This window comes from Chelonia mydas, chromosome 1, assembly GCF_015237465.2.
Source record: "Chelonia mydas isolate rCheMyd1 chromosome 1, rCheMyd1.pri.v2, whole genome shotgun sequence".
NCBI classification, from domain to species: Eukaryota; Metazoa; Chordata; order Testudines; family Cheloniidae; genus Chelonia; species Chelonia mydas.
Genome location: NC_057849.1, coordinates 144,885,487 through 144,906,746, shown reverse-complemented (window position 1 = coordinate 144,906,746; position 21,260 = coordinate 144,885,487). Strand labels below are relative to the sequence as shown.

Below are 21,260 nucleotides of genomic sequence, written 5' to 3'. Positions count from 1 at the left end.
CTTCCTCCAAAATGGAGATTAAGGCTGCAGTTTCCTGTAGTTCACTGTGATCACCTGAGCATAGCTGAGTTTAGTTCAGCACCTGCTACCCTGTTCTTTCCCAAGGGTTGTGACAGGGTTAACCAATGACCAGCCAGATTTCATAAAGCAAAGTATTATTTATTCAGAACAAAAGTATTACAGAGAAAACATATCTTGAAAAGAATCAACTGGTTATATGCATATCTATCTTGCCAGGCAGTCATCAGCCTTTGACATGGAGACCCTGACAGGTTTCTACGGGGGTCTGTCTCTCCAGGTCACACCCAGTAACCAGGAATTACTTTTAAGTAAAGCAAAAAGAAAAGGAGTACTTGTGGCACCTTAGAGACTAACAAATTTATTTGAGCATAAGCTTTAGCAATGTATTCTTCAATAAGATGATTTAATTCGATGACCTCAAAGTACTAATAGCTTCACAAAAGAAACAATTTTAAGCCTATTGGAAATATTCTGAGTTGTACAGATAACTAATATGCAGTAAGCTGATTTTTCTTTTTTTAAAAAATGGGCGAATTTAATGTTTTCCTGTATCACACTGTAAAACATAATTTCATTCAGATGCAGAGATGTGTGTGTGTGTGTGTGTTTATAGAACTTGTTGTCAGTCTTAAATTAAATGGAGGTGGCAAATTTACCCCCATATTGGACGACTTCTGCTACCTTGTGAGTGGTAATGCTACCATCATCATATGCATGACTGGGGCAACAAAATTGATTAGGTAGGGACTTCCTACAATAACCAGTGTGGAGTAATGTACCTTTGAGAGACTGTGTAGTGCTGAAGTGATCTTAAAGTTAAAACTAGGGGTGAGAGGAGAGTACAGTAATGAGCAAAGGCGGGGGAGAGGGAGAGAAGTTATTACTGAAATTGCTTGTTTGCTTCTTACTTTAGTTACCCTGCACTATATACACAAATTTTTACAGACATACTAATATGGTTTAGATTAGTGTCTGAAGAAATGAATTGTGATGAGCTTAATCATTTCATGGCCATTTAATTACTTCTTTCTATGTGTTTTCCCTTTTTCCATAAAATCTATTACTTAAAGATATGTAAAAACCAGAAAGTCAGCAGTTACCAGCCTTCTTATTAACAGATGTATAGATCTTTGTTGTGTCATTAGTTAGGCCAAACATACAGTAAATGGATTCTCATTGTGCATCCTGCTAAAGATGACGCCCATTTAAAATAATTTGTTAGACCTAAATTAGTTTTCTGAGACAAAAATGTAGGAGGACAGTAAGACGTTTAATTGATTTCGGTGTAATCATAATGAGACGTCACAGGGAAGCAGCATTCCAGTACCGTGGAACAAAGATCACATAGGATCTTTTTAGCTATGCTAATGTGCAGCACTTCTCACTGTTACAGTTTGTCATATGTTGCTCTCTAAGCCCAAAAGCTTGGAGGCAATAGGTCTGTCCACTTCAGAGTGCTGAAGAGGGGAATCCTCTATAGCCTAGATCAGAGTATAGTTTTAAATCTTTGTCATGCAAAGAGTGTATTCCAAAGCTCTCTAAAGAACACTGAGTTTGGTAGTAGTCGTTTCTTACCGTCTCCTTTTGGTAAGGAAGCCTTCTCCTGTGGGGAGTAGACTCTGCTACGGTTATCCAGGTCACTGTAATCTCAAGGTTAGATTACTGCAATGTGCTCTCCATGGAGCTACACTGTTAAAACATATAGAAAAGTCATGCAGCAACCTACTCACTAAGTAGTTTTGCAAACAAAGCACATTACGCCAGTGCTCCTTGATCTGCACTGGCTATCAGCTGATTCCTGGGTAAGTCTTAAGGTGTTGGTTTTGCCTTTCAAACTCCCCCAATCAGTATTGCCGCACTTGGGCCATCTAAGGTACTTGATCTAACAGTTTCCTCCTGAGTATGAGAGACACCTGGCGAGAAAATAGGTTTTGGTGGGGGGTACTTGGCTTTGGGACTCGCTTCCCAATTTAGTGCACCATAGCGCGGACTTAGGGACCTTCAGAACACACTAAGAGCTAACTCTTCCCCCATACCTTCTATGGGAATTGGGAGTGGATTGGATCTAGTGAGGGGGGTGAGGAAGGCTGGTTGGGGCAGTGTAGTTTGTATTAATGAAAGCAATACAGAGGAAGTCTTTTAGTTGTTGTTGGAGGCTGCTTGTATGATGTCCGGTTTCACTATTTTATTTAAATACAATTTAAACTATATTTAACCACAAGTTAAAAGTAAATTTTAGGCACTTAGCATTAAGATAGGAGCAGTGAATATGTTGTAAATAAACATATATTGAACTTTGGGGCATATGCAACTAAACTTGTATCTGTGCTTAACAATACCACTTTGGACATTAGTGCTTGTCCTTACTCAGGTGATTAATGTTAGCCAGAACACAGTAGGATTATTCCCTATTCTGTGAAAATATATATTTGGATCTTTAGGGCCAGATTCTGCCTTCTTTATCCAGGCTGATTCAAGTATTCAGCCTGAGTCGTGGCAAAATCTGGCTCTGAATTTCCACCTTGACATCCATCAGAGGCTGGAAAAGTGACTCTGGCTTTAAGTTTTCAAAGGACAACACCTCTAATGGGGCAAAATTTTGTATGAAAATACTTCCTGCCGTAAGACTTGAATCCACAGCCTTCTGGTCCAAAGCTGAGATGCATACTAAGGCTGACAGAAGCAGTGCTATAAGACTTGGATTTTGTTGTGTCCTTATAGTAGAGATTTCACTGACATGGAGTATCAAAAATAGGGGGGAAGGGTTGGTAGCATTAATATTCTTTAGGTGGCATTGCTTTTTCAAGTCCAGTGAGGTAAGATGCCAGGTGTATTCTACACTAATAATAGAGGACTGTGCAATGGGACAAAGGCTCAAATAATTTTCAAAATGCTGATGCATCTCTGCTTGGGTTATTACAGATGGCAAAGCAGCTTTTGTGTCTTAATGGGGATTAGACAAATAAGAGAGAATCTCACTCATAGAGAACCTCCAGGTGTATTCTCCTTTTAGAAACTCTGCTTTTTAAGCACTTTATTGCTATTAGGTTTCAGATTAAAAACTAAGCAAAATTACCCTTTCCTGTACAATTGGGCAGATGGCATTTGGTTATTTGAAAATATAAAAATACCTGTAAAGATGAAGTGTTCTGAACTTCCCAGTAAACTTCTGCCTTATAATCAGATTATAGGAATCATTCAAAGGGACATATGGATTTCGCTTTGTTTGAACTGTTTTTAAAATCTTTCACAGTCCAGTTGAGTGTTCCTGGAGCACCAATCTGATGCAATTAAACTGTCAGAAATATTAATGTTGATGCAGATTTACTCTGCTAGGCAAAGCATTCCTAACATGAAGCCAACACCATCAGAGAGCTGCTCAAACAGCACTGCTCACAGCAGCAAAAATTGGTACCAGTAATGGAATGAGGAAAACTGAAACAAGGACCGTAATTTATATGAACTCCCTCCTCTTAGCAGACATTTTCCCCAGTTTTCCCCAGATCAAGTAATCCTGGCATTCGTCTAATGAATTAAAGTTTAAGATGCAGATTTGCCTGATTTTACACAGCTTCATTAAAATGGAAAGCATATAACATTTGGTGACAAAATTAACCCTTAAAATTTAGACTGGATATTAGCCAGGAGGATTTATTTCAAGTGTACAGCCTCCATAAGGTACATGAAAGAAAAGTACCACAATGATATGTTTACCAGATGGTTTTGCAGTGACATAAATGCCGTGGTTTGGATTTGTTTTTAAGGCGAGGATGACCTGCTCAGCCCTCCCCAGGACACAAGCACAGGGTTGGAGGAGGTGATGGAACAGCTTAACAATTCCTTCCCAAGTACAAGAGGTAAGCTTCAGTAACCCAGAAGACTATATCCGCAGTTAAGAGGTGGTATACATTCCTTAAAGACCACACAATATAATATACAGTAGAACCTCAGAGTTATGAACGCCTCAGGAATGGAGGTTTTACGTAACTCCGAAATGTTCGTAACTCTGAACCAAACATTATGGTTGTTCTTTCAAAAGTTTACAACTGAACATTGACTTAATACAGCTTTGAAACCTTACTATGCAGAAGAAAAATGCTGCTTTCCCTTTATTTTTTAGTAGTTTACGTTTAACACAGTACTGTCCTGTGTTTGCTTTCTCTTCTTCTCTGCTGCTGCCTGATTGCACACGTCTGGTTCCAAATGCGGTTTGTGGTTGACTGATCAGTTTGTAGCTCTGGTGTTCGTAACTCTGAAGTTCTGCCGTACAAGTACGTGTGTATAAGTAGATGGTGTGTGTGTGTGAGAGAGAAACTACTTCTGTCTCTATATTTTTTTGCTCAAGATTATTCAGTTGGTTTTCTTTTAAGACTAGCAAAAAAGAAGCTGTGTTGTATATAAGGGACATGACATAACCTCCACAAAATTCTAACCTAGCTTAGTGAGTGCCCTATTAACAATACACACTCTATATCTGTTTTTTCTTAGAATTTCCTCTTTTTCCTTTCCCTTGGTTCCTTTTTTCACAGTCCCTCTGTGGTTTTCAATCTATCTGTTCTCTGCTGTATTTTTTTGACCTATGTTTCATTGTATTTTATTCTCTCTTCTTCTTTCTAAGAAGATTGCGAACCCAATAACATTAGAGTTGGAGTCAAAACTTTCGAACTCACGCTGTTCGAGTTCAAAGTGAGACAAAATAAGCTGACTGCTAGTTTGTACAGAGTGTGTGTGTGTGTGTGTGTGTAGAAACAGCACCTCTTTCAATTTTCGTGTTTTTATTAAAGTTTGCTCCCTTTGTTTGCTGAAGATAAGCACACACATTATTTGAATTATGGTTTTTAAAGCTTTTTATTTAAGAAAAGGTCTTTTCAGAGCGAGAATAAAACATTCTGCTGCCAAGAGAATTGCTTGTATTCAGGATAGGAGATGGAATGATTGTTGGACAGTAGCTACAGTGGTTGACATTCACCGGCTGTGGAGAAGCCCCATAAGTCTTATATGCCACCCGAAGTCCCACTTTTGCCTTATTTTGTGGATGTACCTAGGCTTTGTGCACACCATTTGCACAGGGAGATGAATTTCACACCAAGTGCCTTCTCCAAAGGGTGATGTGCCTGCCTGTTCATCCCAAGCAATGACCTCTGCCATGCGAACCATAACCAATAACCCTCAATCGGGCCGCCACAAACAGTAGAAAGCGAAGGGAGGTTGGAGAATTGAATGGAAAAATGGATAATGGAAATCATATAGAAAAATCATATAGAAAAAACGTTATCCAAGAAAATCTGCTGCAAAATACTTTCACCTGAGTTGATCTCCTTAACATGGTGAACAGATGTGTGCACTATATCCATCCCCAGATTGCACCTGTGATGTACCCACCATAAAGACAGAGAGCCTGTTAAAGACACTAGCTTCTAAATCCACGTTTAGGCACCTAAAAAGAGTGCCCGTATTTTCAAAGATGCTGGGGATCTGTAGCTCCGATTGATTTCCTTGGCATTTGTGAGTACTCAGCACTCCAAAAATATCTGTGTGTCCTACCTATTAATTTATGAGCCTAACCCAAGTTTTACCACTGCAGCCCTTGTTCATTGTAGCAAACTTCCTCATCAGAGTTGATGGCAATTGAAGAATAAAGTTCATTTTGAAAATACAGGCATGTTTGGAATACAGTGGTCTCAATTCAAAAGTCAACAATTAATGTGTTGTTTAAGCTGCAGCAGTTATTTTCCTGTACTTAAAAAAGGAAATTACCACACTATTTCAGATTCCACTGTGTGCTGATGGAGAGTAAAAAGGGTTTTTAATTTTATTTTTTTTCCTATAAAATGTATACAAAACTTAATTAATAAAGCTGACAGTATATAAATGCTGTACAGAACCTATTGCAAGCAGCGATGTGCTGTAATTTGTAGTATATTAATTAGTGTTTTAGTAAACAAAACATTTTCCTGTATGACACAACCTGCAGACATATCTCCCCTGCTACAATGACTAACGCTCCCCACAAAACACCTTTCAAAATCCATGGATCATAGAATCATAGAATATCAGGGTTGGAAGGGACCTCAGGAGGTCATCTAGTCCAACCCCCTGCTCAAAGCAGGACCAATCCCCAATATTTGCCCCAGATCCCTAAATGGCCCCCTCAAGGATTGAACTCACAATCCTGGCTTTATCAGGCCAATGCTCAAACCACTGAGCTATCCCTCCCCCACATGCCTATCACAACATGTGGTACACGGGGCCCATGAATTCTGTCTTTTTGTCTTATCACTGCAGAGGTGTTAACAGTCCACTCTACCTTGAATGGTCCTTTACAATATGTTCCAACTACTTATGCTAAACAATCCCTTCCACCTTGCATTTTGCTGTAACCCACGGGTGTACCTTTCTCACACCTGAGGAAGAGCGCTGTGTGACTCAAAAGCTTGTGTGTCCCTGTCACCAACAGAAGTTGGTCCAATGAAAGATATTACCTCATCCACCTTGTCAGTCTAGGAATACATTAATTTTCTTAACACAAAGGAGGGGGCAAATTTATGTAGTGGGTTGCATGGAGGTATCAGTTAAAATCATGGGTGAAGTTTAAAAATGGAAAATTTAGTCTAAATATCAGGAAAAGTGTCCTAAGAATGAGCTCCTATGAGGCTCTGAAATAACTTCCCAACAGAAAGATTGTATTTGTGACTTCCAAAACAGAAATTTAAATGATAAAATGTATAACAGGGACAAATCCCCTGGCAGGGAGTTGGGCTGGTGATTTAATATGACTTTTCCATCTCTAACTTCTATGATTGTGAGCAGGTGTATTAAAAAGAGCATCAGAACTTGGTAGCATTTATTTTGAATAAATTTTAGCACCTTTGTTGTAGAGGAAGTCTTGCAACATGTAGAAAACTAAGCATACAATCATAGAAATGGAGAGCTGGAAGGGTGCCATGGTTGGAAGGGACCCTGAGAAGTCATCAGATCCAGCCCCTTGTGCTGTGGCGGCACCAAGTAAACCTATACCATCCCTGACAGATATTTGTCCAACTTGTTTTTAAAAACCTTCAATGATGGCGATTCTGCAACCTTCCTTGGAAGCCTGTTCCAGAGCTTAACTACCCTTATAGTTAGAGAGTTTTTCTTAATATCTAATCTGAATCTCCCTTGCCGCAGATTAAGCCCATTACTTCTTGTCCTTCCTTCAGTGGACATGGAGAAGTCTTGATTACCATCCACTTTATAAAAGCCCATAGCATATTTCTAGACTGTTATCAGGTCCCCCCATAGTCGTCTTTTCTCAAGATTAATGTATGTCCCGTTTTTGTTTTAAATCTTGCCTTACTTACAGGTCAGGTTTTCTAAACCTTTTATCATTTTTGTTGCTCTGCTCTGGACTCTCTCCAGTTTGTCCACATCTTTCTTAAAGTGTGGCACCCAAAATTGGACAGACTACTCCAGCTGAGGCCTCACCAGTGCCAAGTAGAATGGGACAATGACATGTCTGTTAATTCACCCCAGAATATTAGCCTTGTTTGCAGCTGTATCACATTGTTGACTCGTATTCAGTTTGTGATCCACTATAACCCCCAAATCCTTTTCACCAGAATTATCACCTAGCCAGTCATTTCCCATTTTGTTGTTGTGCACTTGATTTTTCCTTCCTAAGTGAAGCACTTTGCAGTTGTCTTTACTGAATTTCATCTTGTTGAATTCAGATCAATTGTCAAATTTTTCACGGTCATTTTGAATTCTAATCATGTTGTCCCAAGCGCTTGTAACCCCGCCCGGCTTGGTGTCATCTGCAGATTTTATAAGCATATCTCCATTCCATTATCCAAGTTATTAATGAAAATATTGAATAGTGATGGACACAGGACTGACCTTTGCAGAACCCCACATGATATGCCTTCTCAGTCGGTGAACCATTGTTAACTATGCTTTCAGTACAGTCTTTCAACCAATTGTACACCCACGTTATAATGTTTTCATCTAGCCCATATTTCCCTAGTGTGTTCATGAGAGTGTCATGTGGGACTGTGGTCAAAAGCCTTGCTAAAACCAAGATATTTCACATCTACTGTTTCCCCTGTATCCACTGAGCCAGTAACCTTGTCCAAGAAGGATATTAGGTTGGTTTGGCATGATTTGTTCTTGACAAATCCATGCTGACAATTCCTTATAACCTTATTATTCTCCAGGTGCTTACAAATGGATTGTTTAATAATTTGTTCCACCTTCAGATTCGTTACCAATTCTTCTCTGTTGGTCATAATGAAGTCTAAAATAACTGTCCCTCTGGTTACTTCCTCCACTTTCTGAAACAAAAAATTGTCCCCAGTACACTGAGAATGTATTGGAAATTTTGTGTTTTGCTACATTACATTTCAAACAGATGCCTGGGTAGTTAAAGTCTCGCATTATTAGCAGGACTTGTGTTTTGGATATTTCTGTCTCATAGCTCAGGTCTCAATAAGTAGATCTTGGGAAAAATAGGTGATGTCCCTATATAGCTTTTTATAACTTTTTCTTTCTTAATTTAACCTTTCAGCAGCTTTTAAACAGTACAGAAAGAACTCTGTGCTCCTTGAAGAGCCAAAGGTTGGTGCTAAAAACAGTTTAATATCTGCAGGGGGAATTTCTGCTGAGTACCTGATGATTGCTATCCTTAAGGAATTTTCCTTTCCTTTTAATCTGAGGTTTCCCATCCATGTTCCCATTGCTGTGCTGCTCACAGCAAATTCACAGCTGCTGCAGCTGCCTCAGACAGCTGCTGTGCTAACTCAAAACAGATGTCAAAGCCAGAGGTCTGACATTTAGAGGAAATGTACTATTAAATACCACCTCAGTGGTTTATTTAGCTGTGCTAGATAATGGGCCACAGAGGAAAATGTTTTTCACACTATACTTGTGCACAAATTACACAGTCTTCAAGGAGTTTATTTACACTAGATAGAGATCTTGGCTTTACAAAGAAGCAGCAGCAATATGCGATTTTAAAAAATAAGGGCCAAGTTCAGTCCTCTGTTTAGCAGATGAAACTCCACTGAAGTCAGTAGAACTGCATCTACTTAAAACAAAATCTCATTGTGAGCCACAATGTATTTTTTGTAGCTAAGGTTTGCAAATGTTGCTTATGAATGAACCATAAAAGAACATTCTTCTGAGCCCACTGAACTCAGTGGCAGAGTTTCTGTGGACTTCAATGGTGCACAGTCAGGGGCTTAGATGGTAAGGTGAAAAGAGTCATATAAGTACTTAGAAGAACATAAACCCAGTCGTAAATTACAATGATTTTTGGGGGTCAAAATTCAGCATTATTAATTTGTCAAGATACCATTTAATAAAAAAACCTAGCATGGCTTACTTAGAAGAATTATGGTGAACTCAGGGCAATAAATCAAAAATGGATTTATCATTTGCAAGTCTGCTTTTATTTTTTTATCCCACTTTTATGTACACACACATACACACACACTCTTTCAGCAGTGCATTAGCTATGCTTGAATACTGATAAGTTGTGCAGCTAAATCCCTACTTCCAGCACTGAAAATGTATCCTATAATTGTTTTTATTTTGTCCTCAAAGCACTGGCATCATTGTTCAAACTCTCCTTTCCACGTTTTACAGAATCAGTGGAAGAACTCTCTCAGCCACCATAAACAATGAATCTCACAGCTAACTCAGATCAGGAAAGGGGTGCTTCTACCCACCCCAGCCAGCATCCAGAAAGATGCCAGGTGCTGAACCTTCCCCATGACACCTGTGGTTCAGTTAGCCCCAGGGAGCGAGATTCCTGAGGTCTTTCCAATACTTGAGTCCCTGATGGTGGCACAGTGCAGTACTGGCCGAGCCTCTGTCACTGTTTCTTCTGTGGGACCTGAGGTTGCTTTCCACCTTTTGAATACATAATCAGGCCATGATGAAATTGCTTGAGAATATATTAATGAATTTCACATGAAGTGCAAAAAGGTGTTCTCTGGATATTAATACTGTTTGAAAACATTTTTCAAGGCAAGAATTTTACTTTATTTTATTTTGGAGGTGGGATGGGGAAAGTCTCTTAAACTATGGTAAGCCAATAACTTGCCTTGTTGCACATAAAAATGTAAATCTGCACTATAAGACTATTAGTTACAAACTCAGCTTAACATAATTCTTAACAAAATTCTTTCTCCCTTTATTTTTGAAAACAAAGTGTGTACCCGTTAGTTCTTAGAATGACTGCTGAGAAGACAGACTAGAATTTGGCATGCTATTTGGGAGTGATCTGAGTTTTACTGTTTCTCAGAAAATGTCCAGAAGAATCCAAGCTTATTTCATTAAGGGTGCTGTTGTTTTATTTTACTTTTTGACTTTTTCCCTTTTATTCTTTAGGTGACACAATTAATATTTTAGGCTTCAGTCCGGCAAAGACCCCATTTATGTGCTTAATTTTACACCCTCGAGTAGTCCTATTGACTTCAGTGGGACTAAACACAGTCCATAAAGTTAAACACATACATTAGGCCTGGTCTACACTGGGGGGGGGGGGGGGATGAGAGGGGGGAATCGATCTAAGTTACGCAACTTCAGCTACGTGAATAACGTAGCTGAAATTGACGTACTTAGATCTATTCACCATGGTGTCTTCACTGCGGTGAGTCGACTGCTGATGCTCCCCCGTCAACTCCGCCTGCACCTCTCGCCCTGGTGGAGTACCAGAGTCGACTGGAGAGAGCTCGGGGGTCGATTTATCACGTCTAGGACGCGATAAATCGACCCCTGCTGGATCGATCGCTGCCCGCCGATCTGGCGGGTAGTATAGACATACCCTAAGTCTTTGCAAGTTTTAGATTGTAAGTGGTTTGGGGGCCCATACCTTCATGTATGATTTTACATGGCACGACTGGGGCCCTGGTTGTGACTGATGCCTCTGGAATTTACTACAACAACAACAACATAGCAGTGATAATGTAAAGAGTTGAACAGTTCTTCATGTACATATTTTATTGACAGAAGTTGTGTGGTTGAGAAGGACAGGGTGCCACATATTGATGGAGAGCTTGACTGTCATTTAAGGGAAGTTTGTCCCTGCAAAAATATGTACCAAGGCCTGTGAACAAGATCTTTGATCCCCTGAGTAAAGAGCAGTCATGCAAGTTAAAGTCACACCTAATTTCTCTGATATTTCATTACATTCTAAAGTCTATAAGAAACCTGCTTGATTCTTGATCAGTTCCTAAACTCTTTTTCCTTCATCTCCATTTGAAAAAGTTCACCTTTCCTTCCCTTCCTTGCCACCCAGCCTCTTTGTAAGCTTCCCAAAATGCACACCAATGTCTTGATGTTACACAAAATATTCATCCTTTAACATGTGTACAAGAATGCATTAGAGTGGCAATCGGATAGCGTTATACTTTAGGTGCAAAAGTAGGATATTCAGAGCAGAATAAACTCCATAATGTCCGAGTGCATTAATTATGAAGTCAGAGAGAGAAGATTTTAGCATGAATGTTGGCTAGTAGGAATACTTGAAATCAATATAATCATACTGCTCACTTAAAAAATGGATTTAGAACATCACTGCCTTCCTCTCCTCAGTGAAAGGTTTTATTTGGTTGATTTCAGTAGACTTCATAACTACTTCTATACTTGACTATGTTAAAAGCAATAAGGAAGGATTTTTATATTTACTCTTGATTTGATCAACACTCAACTGCCAGTGGTGTTAAAAGCACTATAGTCCTTCACTTTATTAAAAAAAATTAGATTTATTATTATATTATGCCTGTATTAAATTCCCAAGTGGAGGCTGAAGAGTCTTTGTCAGTATAAACTACTATTGATTTATTTGTGGTTTTGTTTTTCTTTCCTTTCTGCTACCTTTGTCTGTTACTAAAGGAAGAAATGCCCCCGGAAAGCCAGTAAGAGAGGTTAGTGAGATTCAGGCTCACTGTGACAAACAGAAGCCATGGCATCTTGCTCTCTGTGTCTGGCATTTGTGTGGCAGCTGTTTAGCTTATTTGGTTTTATTTTGTTTTGTTTTGTTTTCCTGAGTGCATGCCATAAGCCTACTCTAATATACAATGCCTCTCAACTTTCAATGGGGAAAATGTTAGAACAGGAGTGTGCCTCAATTCCACGCCCCACAAAGATGGAAACTCGGGATGACAGAAGATGAGACTATATTAAAATAAAGTCGTTATATGACATACGTAGTCAGAAGTCATAATCTGTCATTGGCCTGTTCCTGTACATAAGAAGAATTGTTTTATAGATATTTCTAGAATCAAGGTAAATAGGTTTTTCTTTTCAAATACTGAAGGTTGAGAGGTATGAAAAACGCACACTTTTTTTTTTTTAATTTGCAAATTCAGTTTTGCACAATAAGGAATGCTGCTAACATCCACCAACTTCACAGTGCTGCATTCAATTATATAAAGGTATTTGCTGTGTGCTTTAGAAATGATCGGTTTGATGAAAAAATGGCTTTCTGACGTTTAAGAATTCGTATTTCTCTGCCTATTACTTGAGTGAAAATGTTTTGTGCTGTGTTGTCATATTACCTTTTTCAGTATTTCTAGGGAACTTTTTTTATTGTTAAGCTATTCCTTCAAACATTATACCCGTAGGAGTGCAAAGTTGAAATGCCCAATGAAATGGTTATGAAGGAGCTTCTGAATATTTTATATCTTAGTGGAATCACAGATAGCTGTGAAATGAACTTGCAGAAATTATGCACGGAAGGTGCTTAGAATGAATGAATCAGGAGTTAGAAAGGTGGCCAAACTCTGGGATGTACTCTACCTGCAATGGGGAGAGCCTGATAGAGCCATACTCGGACTGTCTGCACTGGGGCTGGCGTGGGGGAGGGAGGTTAGCCACCAGTGTAGCTACACTACTGTGGCTGACCGTGCTACACTGGCGCAAATGGTGACTTGCACTCGCACAGTCTTCCCTGGGGTGAGCTGCACGTGTACAGCCATTTGCACTGGACAGCTCGATTGGTGACTAAACACTTCACTGTAGATCGGCCTTTCCTCAAGGGAGATATCTGGTGCTTGCTTAGTAACTTGTTCATCAATGGAGTATCTGACACTTCATCAAGCAGATTGCACCTGTTTAAAAATTCTGTGGAAATGATTTGGTATTCAATTCTGCTAATTAATGGCCCTTAAGAACTGATGAATAGGCTCCATTTGAGCAGAACAGGCCCTTGATGCTGATTTTCGTTGTCTTTGTTTATATTTCCATACATCATTAAAAAAGACAAAATGCAGCGTGTGTGTGTGTGTGTGTGTGAGAAATAGCCTTTAAAAAAAACTGCCACTGCCCTGGCTTTAGAGAGTGTGCGATTCCTAAATACTGAAAATCCACTGGCCTAATCCGACAAAGTACTGAGCACCTCCAAGGAAATGTTCAGCACCCTCACCTCTTGTTTCAACTCAGCGGGAGTTAAGGGTGCTCAGCAATTTGCAAGATTGAGAGCGAGCTTCTCTTACTCAGACCACATATACATGAAGTCTGCATGCTACAAAATATTTCTCTGTCTAGTTATAGTGTAGTTTAAGGTTTACATGTCAGTCAGTTTGTGTGAAGCCAGATTGCAATTAAAACACAAGTAGATTGTGTTCCTCTTACTCATGTTAAGTAGTGCCTTATTCTGTGAGTAGTCCCGTTGATTTAAAAAAAGCTACTCAATCTGACTAAGGCTGTCAGAATCTGACCCACCAACAGGGAGGATTGTTCATGGGTTGTGGCATGGGGGGCGGGGCAGGGGGTGTTAGACATTTGCACTGCTGAAATACAGACACTATTGTGTTGGGGTTTTTTAATTTACTTTCTGGTCTGTCTTTAGAGTGTGAACACTGCACTTTTATTTCTGTAACAAGCTGCAGTGCAAGATTGATATTCAATTACTTTGTCCTCTCCTGGGGCCTTAATTCCAATACAGCCTCTAAAGCAGATACGGTACATATCATGCTGTATGTGACTAGAAATGATGCAGTTAGTGTCTACAGAAATATACTGTTGTCCTGCAAGGCAAATACACATGTATTATTGTTCACTCCATTTGTACAAGACTAGGTTAAATTAACACTTTCCATGTCTCTCTTTCCTCTGTAACATTTTGAAGCTCATTGTGATGTTTTTAAACAATGTGGTTTCATCCTTGCAGAGCCACTAGCACTGAGAAACTTTTTTGTCTTTAATGTGATGTTACAAAAAAAAATGAAAGTGGAATTACTGACGTTTTTGACAGCTCAGTTATATTAAAAATAATAATAATCCTGTGTGAGACCCTGGTTTAGACTGTTCTGTTTTCATTTATTAAATGTTTTTTGGGCCAGCATTTTTTCCCCCTTTTTTCCTGCATCTTAATAAGGAATATAGAAATGTTGTTTTCAGGTGCTTCCAGGAAACAAGAACACAACAGAAGTGTAACAAAAACAGTCCTCCTGGTATAGGCATTATAGAAGATGACATACACACACACATGTAGTGCACATGTGGCCAGGAAAGCCATGCTTGTATTGTTCTCAAATCCCTATGGTCTTGAGAGAATAAACACCCCGCACACACACTTTGCCTTTCTCACCTGCATGGTTGAGGAAGGGCTACTTGGTTTGGAACTGGGCCTGCAGCCGACGAGTACAGCAAGGGCTACCCCCACCCTTCCCCCACGAACAAGGGGACACTGAGAGTGAGAGGATCTGGAAGAATGAGCTGTAGTGATGCAGAAAAAATATGCAGTAACTTACTCCCCCATCCCGAACAAGTGAGGGCAGGGGACAGTCTCTGCTTGCTGGGCAGTGACAGGCCCTCCTTTGCTCAGGGCAGATTGTACATTTGCAGGCTACTCCTCTGTAAAGTGACTTTTTATTGTTCTTGTAGATGTTGCTAATATCCACCCACAGAAATTACATTACTAATTCTAATGTACTTTCAGGGCTAATATACCATATGAGCAAGTGGGGGGTGGGGACCAAAGGGAGACCAAACACTGAAACTTAGCGTAATGGGGTGGCCGCAACAAAAAATGTCATGATCTACCATACTGGAGAAAGTTTTTGTTGTTGCTATTTATATGGGATGACCTCTATAACTTGCTCTTGGCTCCAAACACATGGGAGTAGTTGTGATAATCCCAAAAGTACAGCAGCAGCAATTTAAAGGCAGAATTATTGCACTATTGTTATACTATTTGGATATAATAATAGAATACAAGGTGGCGTCTGGATGCAAAAAGGTTTTATTGGCCCTCATTTTGGATGCTTGCATAACTCATTCATTATGCTAAGTTTTATGTTTGCTTATGTCACAGTTTAGAAAATATTTTCTTATTAATTTTTTTATTAATGTTGTTGTTGCTCATCCTCTGCCTGTAAAATCAATTACCAGTGGCGTTAGTTACCAGAGTTCTGAATGACAGAAAAAATAGCATGAACACATATTAAACATTTCTAAAAAGGATCTAAAATAGCTTTCCATAAATCCAGGGAATGGGGATTTTAAGGTCGGATATCTTGGTCTGCCAAGACTAGAAATGAATGATGTTCTATCACTTGAAAAACTGGAATCCCAGAATTGTTTCTAGCAGTAGCAGATCACAAGATAGCTGAGTGTGACTCTGGGATCACGGACAGTTTTAATATTGCCACTCATTGATGTTTGGCCATTATAATTTTCGGCCCCTGCTTTTTTCCTGAGTCCATGGTTTGGGAGCAATAGATGTGGGTGAAGAAATAATTTTGTGGTAGGTGCTTTAAAGACTAAAGTAGAGGCTGTTTGAAAGTAGCTTGCAGGACTGAAGTGTTCAGTGGACTGTTTCAGATTATGCAAGTCAATCCAAATGTATGCCAATAAAACCTTTCTACCATGCCATACATACGCATATAAATGTGTCAGAAAGGCGGAGCACATAGTGACAGCTACCGTTCTTTTTATGTAAGCACCTTCATTTCAAAAGGTGTGTTTTACTCATTTTTTACGTACTCAGACTTTCACTTTTTAGGCTGAATTTCTGCTGAAAGCTGCCTCTTAATACCAATTATCAATTATGTGAGCCAGCTAATCCTCCTTTTTGTTGGTTCTAAAGTTTGTATTTTGCCATCCGCAGCATAGAGCAGCATCCTTTGGTCTTTTTCACGAGAGAAAGAGAGAGAGACTGAACACGGAAAGGAGGGTGAATTGTTCATTTTATCCTGACTCTTTACATCTTGCGGGATTGCTCACTGCTGCATTCTCTCTCATGCTTTATCTAATTTCAGTTAAAATCACCAATAAGAATACATTTAACATTCTCTTCCTAACTGCCATTGTGAACATCCCAAAGCCGCAGCATTGATAGAATCTGCTCAGGAGTCCCAGGATGGCAATGTAGCTGAGGTATCGTAGGTTAGGATAGAGGCACATTGCTGGAATTGTGTGGGGAAGTTTACATAAATACTTGGCTGTGTTATGATTGGTTCAAGCAAGTGATATTAGCCCTCACTTTTATGAGCATGGAACTCACTCCTTTACACAATAAATTAATTTAAAATTTAGATGATTTACTTTAAAGTTTCTGTCCCACAAGTTTTAATTAATTCAGCTCTATCATCTTGGTACCGCAGAAATGTCAACCGTGCATGATTATTTATATACTGTAATATTTAGGCACAACAGTTTAAGGAAAGAGTCTGATCTTAACTCCTAGTATCCTTGTCTTTGTGAGTTTGATTTATTCCACTTGTGTGGGGAAGTGCAAAATGTATCCCCTGTGTCAGGAGAGGCAGCTGCATCAGTGGGGAAATTCACCCACGAGGGTAGGAAGCTTTGTTGATGGGACCAGAATGATGTGAGGTGTTGAGTGTCCTGGTCCTATTCTATCCTCGACTGACTCCTCGCACTTTGTGGACTGTGCCAAGCAACTCTGGGTGCTCCTGTGTTCCACATGCTGTTGTAACTCTCTTCTCTGAACAGACGTTCTGCCTCCAAAGTTCTCGGGGACTCAGACTCTTCATGCTATTTCAGCATATCTTTGTATGATTTTAATATAGAGTAGTAATTAGTTATTGGTTAATAAAAAGTTAAAATGCCATGAAAGTAGCTCTAGTAATGACATAAACCATCTGAGATGTATAACCAAAAGTGATAATATTTCAGGATCTCACATCGATACCAGTGACTAGAGCTGAGCAAATAAACCACAGTAAATAATTTATCTGATAAATGTAGCTTCTTTTGCTGCTAGTGGAGTATCCACAAACAGACGGCAGTTTCCTTGAATACATTTATTCAAAAGGATTCAGGGAATGTAGTTGTGAATTGTTCTTAATCCTTTAGTTGGATCAAAAACAGGTTTAGACTAGGGCCCGATTCACATTGCTTTGAAAGGTATGTCTACACTGCAATTAAACACCCACGGCTGGCCCATGCCAGCTGGCTCGGGCTAAGGGGCTGTTTCATTGCAATGTAGACTTCTGGGCTCAAGCTAGAGCCTCAGTTCTAGGACCCTGAAAGGTGGGAGGGTCCCAGAGCTCAGGCTGCAGCCCAAGCCGAGTCAGCTGGCACAGGCCAGCCACGCGGTTTTATTAGCAGACATACCCTAACTGATTTTGGATTATTCTCTAGTCAAGCTGTGTAAGTTATGATTGGTTCGGTTGTTTTTTATTCACTGATCGGATGAGTGATCAAGCACTTCCAGCACCCATTTAACACATGTGCAAATCTAAAATGCGGTTTATGTGGATACTTATGCATGTGACTTTGAAATGTGCTTTCCATGAATATTCATGCCAATGCAACTCAAGCACTTGTACGTGTTTGGAAAGCAAGCACATGGAGCATTGCCAAAGCGCATTACAGTATAAATTCAAACCAGTATTGGTTGTGACGTTTTCTGCAAGATTCACCGAGCTCTTCTAACAATAAATGTCACGCTATCACAAATGGCTTTTTATGTGTGTTGTAGGATGGGGATTTTTAGGTACAATATTCCATGTTGTACTCCGCATGGAATTGTGCAGAGAGATACATGGAGAGTGATGTGTGTCTGCTTCACGTATACATAATGTTCATACTGTCCCTGTTATTAATGTCCTTTTCTTTGCCTTTTGTTTTTCAGGCCACAATGTAGGGAGCCTTTTCCACATGGCAGATGACTTGGGCAGAGCAATGGAAACCTTAGTTACAGTGATGACTGATGACAAGGCATTAGAATAGCAAGATGTGTTTTACAACTTCAGGCGTCCCGCATGGTTTTTATAAAATTCATACAACAAAGAGGATTAGACTGTAAGAGTTTACAAGAAAACAAATCTATATTTTTGTGAAGAGTAGTGGTACTATACTGTAGATTTCAGTAGTTTCCTAAGTCTGTTATTGTTTTGTTAACAATGGCAGGTTTTACACGTCTATGCAATTGTACAAAAATTATAAGAAAACTACATGTAAAATCTTGATAGTTAAATAACTTGCCATTTCTTTATATGGAACGCATTTCGGGTTGTTTAAAAACATTTATAACAGTTATAAAGAAAGATTGTAAACTAAAGTGTGCTTTATAAAAAAATAATTGTTTATAGAAACCCCCTTTAAAAAAAAAACAAAAACAAAAAAATTGAGGCAGTGCATTTATTTAGTATCATTTCAGCTCTGTGACCATACCAGAGATGTATTCATGTTCTGTGTTCTTTTCCCTGCTTATCAAAGCAAGTATTTTCTGCAACAACACCAAAACAACTGACTTACCTTTCATGTTGTTTTTTGTCTGATGAAGGTTGGCTTAAAAAAAAAATCTTCTTAACTTCCAGCTGAGGTAGTTTTTCCACCTCTTTCCAGATAAAATTAAGGATTATATGAATCATCCAGCTAGTCTGCAATAATGAAATGAAAGAGCACATTACATGACAATGCTCTCTTCAGAGCTTGCAAAAATAAATTGTAAATCCTATACTCCAGCCGTTTCTTCTGCCGACTAAAATTCTGAATGTTGTTAGTAAAGAAACATAGGAATTGCCTTACCGGATTAAACCTTTGGACCTTATTGTCCGGTATCCTGCCTCTGGCAGCGGCCAGCACATGATGCTTCGGCAGAAGTTTGATATGCTTCCTCCCCCCCCCATAATGCCACCTTTCTGAGATGCTGTAGGTGCGGTGTGGAGGGAAGGAGATTCCTTACTGACCCCTGTTGCTGATCCCCTTCTGCCTAAAAGCACGAAGTGATTGTTCATATATCATCATAGATTGCATAGCTACCAATGTTATTAATTTTCATAAAGTTACCCAATCCTTTGGGGGTTGGGGGGGGGAACACATCCACAATATCTGTCTCAACCCCTTGTGGCAGCACTTTCCAAGGAGTTACCGTGTTGAAAGCTTTGGGGGGCAGTGTAAAAGAATCACGACTGTTCCTGTATGATAAGCGGTTGAAGGTGCCACACTATTCCATGAAGTGTTCATCAGCAAAACAAGGTTCTCCCCTCCCCCCCGCACAGTATTTAGTTCCTCCCCATTTTTTTCTGCAAGTAATACCGCACAATTCACAATGACTTGGGAGAGAGAGAACAGAGAATAGATTAAACGGTTCAACAGCAACTCCTTAGGGTAGGTTGGCGTGTGAGGGGCTGTTAGCAAAAGCTTTACCATTTCATTTTCTTTTATCAGCTTTTAATTTCCTTTTAAAACACCTAGAAATACACCATCTGACTTACTCACATTACTTTGCAAGGGTAAAAATCTGTTACCTCTTCTTGTATGAAGTGTAATTAAAAGTTGGGAGAGATTTTATTTTATTTTGAATGCTAGTTAACATTGAACATGGCTAGTCATGCTATTTCTACCTCACTTTGGTTTTGTGGTGTTCCTGACAATTACGTACAGATGTTACATTGTCACCACTTGTCCATTGTGTGAACCGGTCTCATCATTTACTACTAATACATTAAAAAAAAAAAAGAAAAAAAAAGAAAAAGAAACCCAGATCACTTTCATGATAAAGAGCTCTTTAAATGCTTTATTTACAGTGGGTACCCTGTTTACTTCTGATTGCATTTCTTCAGGAAAGTTCAGATCAAGATATAAGGGAATGGATTTGTTTTTCTTTCTTTCTTTTGTGCTTGTAAGTTAAACCTCTTTAAAAAATCAGAGGCAAATGGCTTGCACAATTGTTTTCATCAGGGTTTTATTTTGGTTGGTTTTTACTTTCTAGACATTAGTTTTGGAGTGAGTCTGTTAAAAATATTTAAAAAGTTGAGAGCTTTATTGCTGCTTTTTAAGCATAATTTGGGAATTCTTTCATGTTCCTTATAACCACAAAGTATTAAACTGTAAAACATAACCATTGTAACTGACTACATAAATATCATATGGCATGTTATTTCATTGTTACTCAGTACTGGTTTATTACTTGGGTATCATAAAATATTGTGTTTTAACACCAACACTCTAACATTTACTAATTTTTTTTATAAACTTCAGTTTTACTGCATTTTTCACAACATATCAAATTTCACCAAATATATGCCTTACTATTGTATTATATACTGCTTTACTGTGTATCTCAATAAAGCACGCAATTATGTTATTAATCCTAATGGAAGTGCAGCATTTATTTAGTGACTTTCTTTTCCAGTAATCTGCTCTTTATGGAGCTCCACTGAGTGGCATGCCATCTAGTCTATTCCTTAATAGTCCATATGCCCCTCAAGAAAGTATTCATGGGGCTGGATGCCACGGGCAGCACCCCTAGAAATCCCACATGATTTGGGAGAAGGGGCTGGGAACCTCAGCTGTCTAACAGAGGGGTTGTTTCGTAATATGTGGGGCTAAGCTAAGGCATAAAGTGCATACCAGCACTACCCATTCAGAATAGGCCACTATACCTTGAATGGAAACAAAATTCAATTAAATCCATGAATATTTTTGTTGTGTGAAGCAGCTTTAAAATCCACATTGCTGGAATTATTTCTAATCCTTCCTCCCCCCCACACACACACTCGTCTCTTTGGCTTTGTACTTTCCCTCTCCAAGTCTCTACCTACTTTCTTCAGTGTTTGTCTACAGGCATTGCCACATTCTGACACAGTGGGTTAGAAATATCTATTGACACTCCAGGGAGACATTGGGCTGGTATTGTTTTTCCCTTATTATTGCTCGCTCTTGTTAGTATGTTTCACCCACGCACAGCCCTCCAGGGGCTGCCAATGCCTTGCTTCAGCCCGAAGAGTGAGACCACATCTAAAAATCAAATTCTAGGCATTTATGTCGCAATTCAAAGGTCG

General features: G+C 39.2%; 1 protein-coding gene across 13 annotated transcripts in view; it reads left to right on the top strand.

Moving 5' to 3' along the window:
- DMD (dystrophin) overlaps positions 1-20,573 on the top strand; it is a 1,912,888-nt gene extending 1,892,315 nt beyond the window's left edge. For 9 of the 13 annotated variants that reach the window (XM_043538014.1, XM_043538013.1, XM_043538019.1 and 6 more), the window contains 2 exons: positions 3,786-3,878; positions 18,104-20,573. In XM_043538014.1, the coding sequence (XP_043393949.1) occupies positions 3,786-3,878; positions 18,104-18,201 (191 nt within the window). In that variant the 3' untranslated portion in view covers positions 18,202-20,573. Of the gene's footprint in view, positions 1-3,785; positions 3,879-11,895; positions 11,928-18,103 lie in introns of all 13 variants that reach the window. The other 4 variants (XM_043538015.1, XM_027825535.3, XM_027825536.3 and 1 more) reach the window with 2 other exon arrangements.
- The last annotated feature ends 687 nt before the right edge of the window (positions 20,574-21,260 follow it).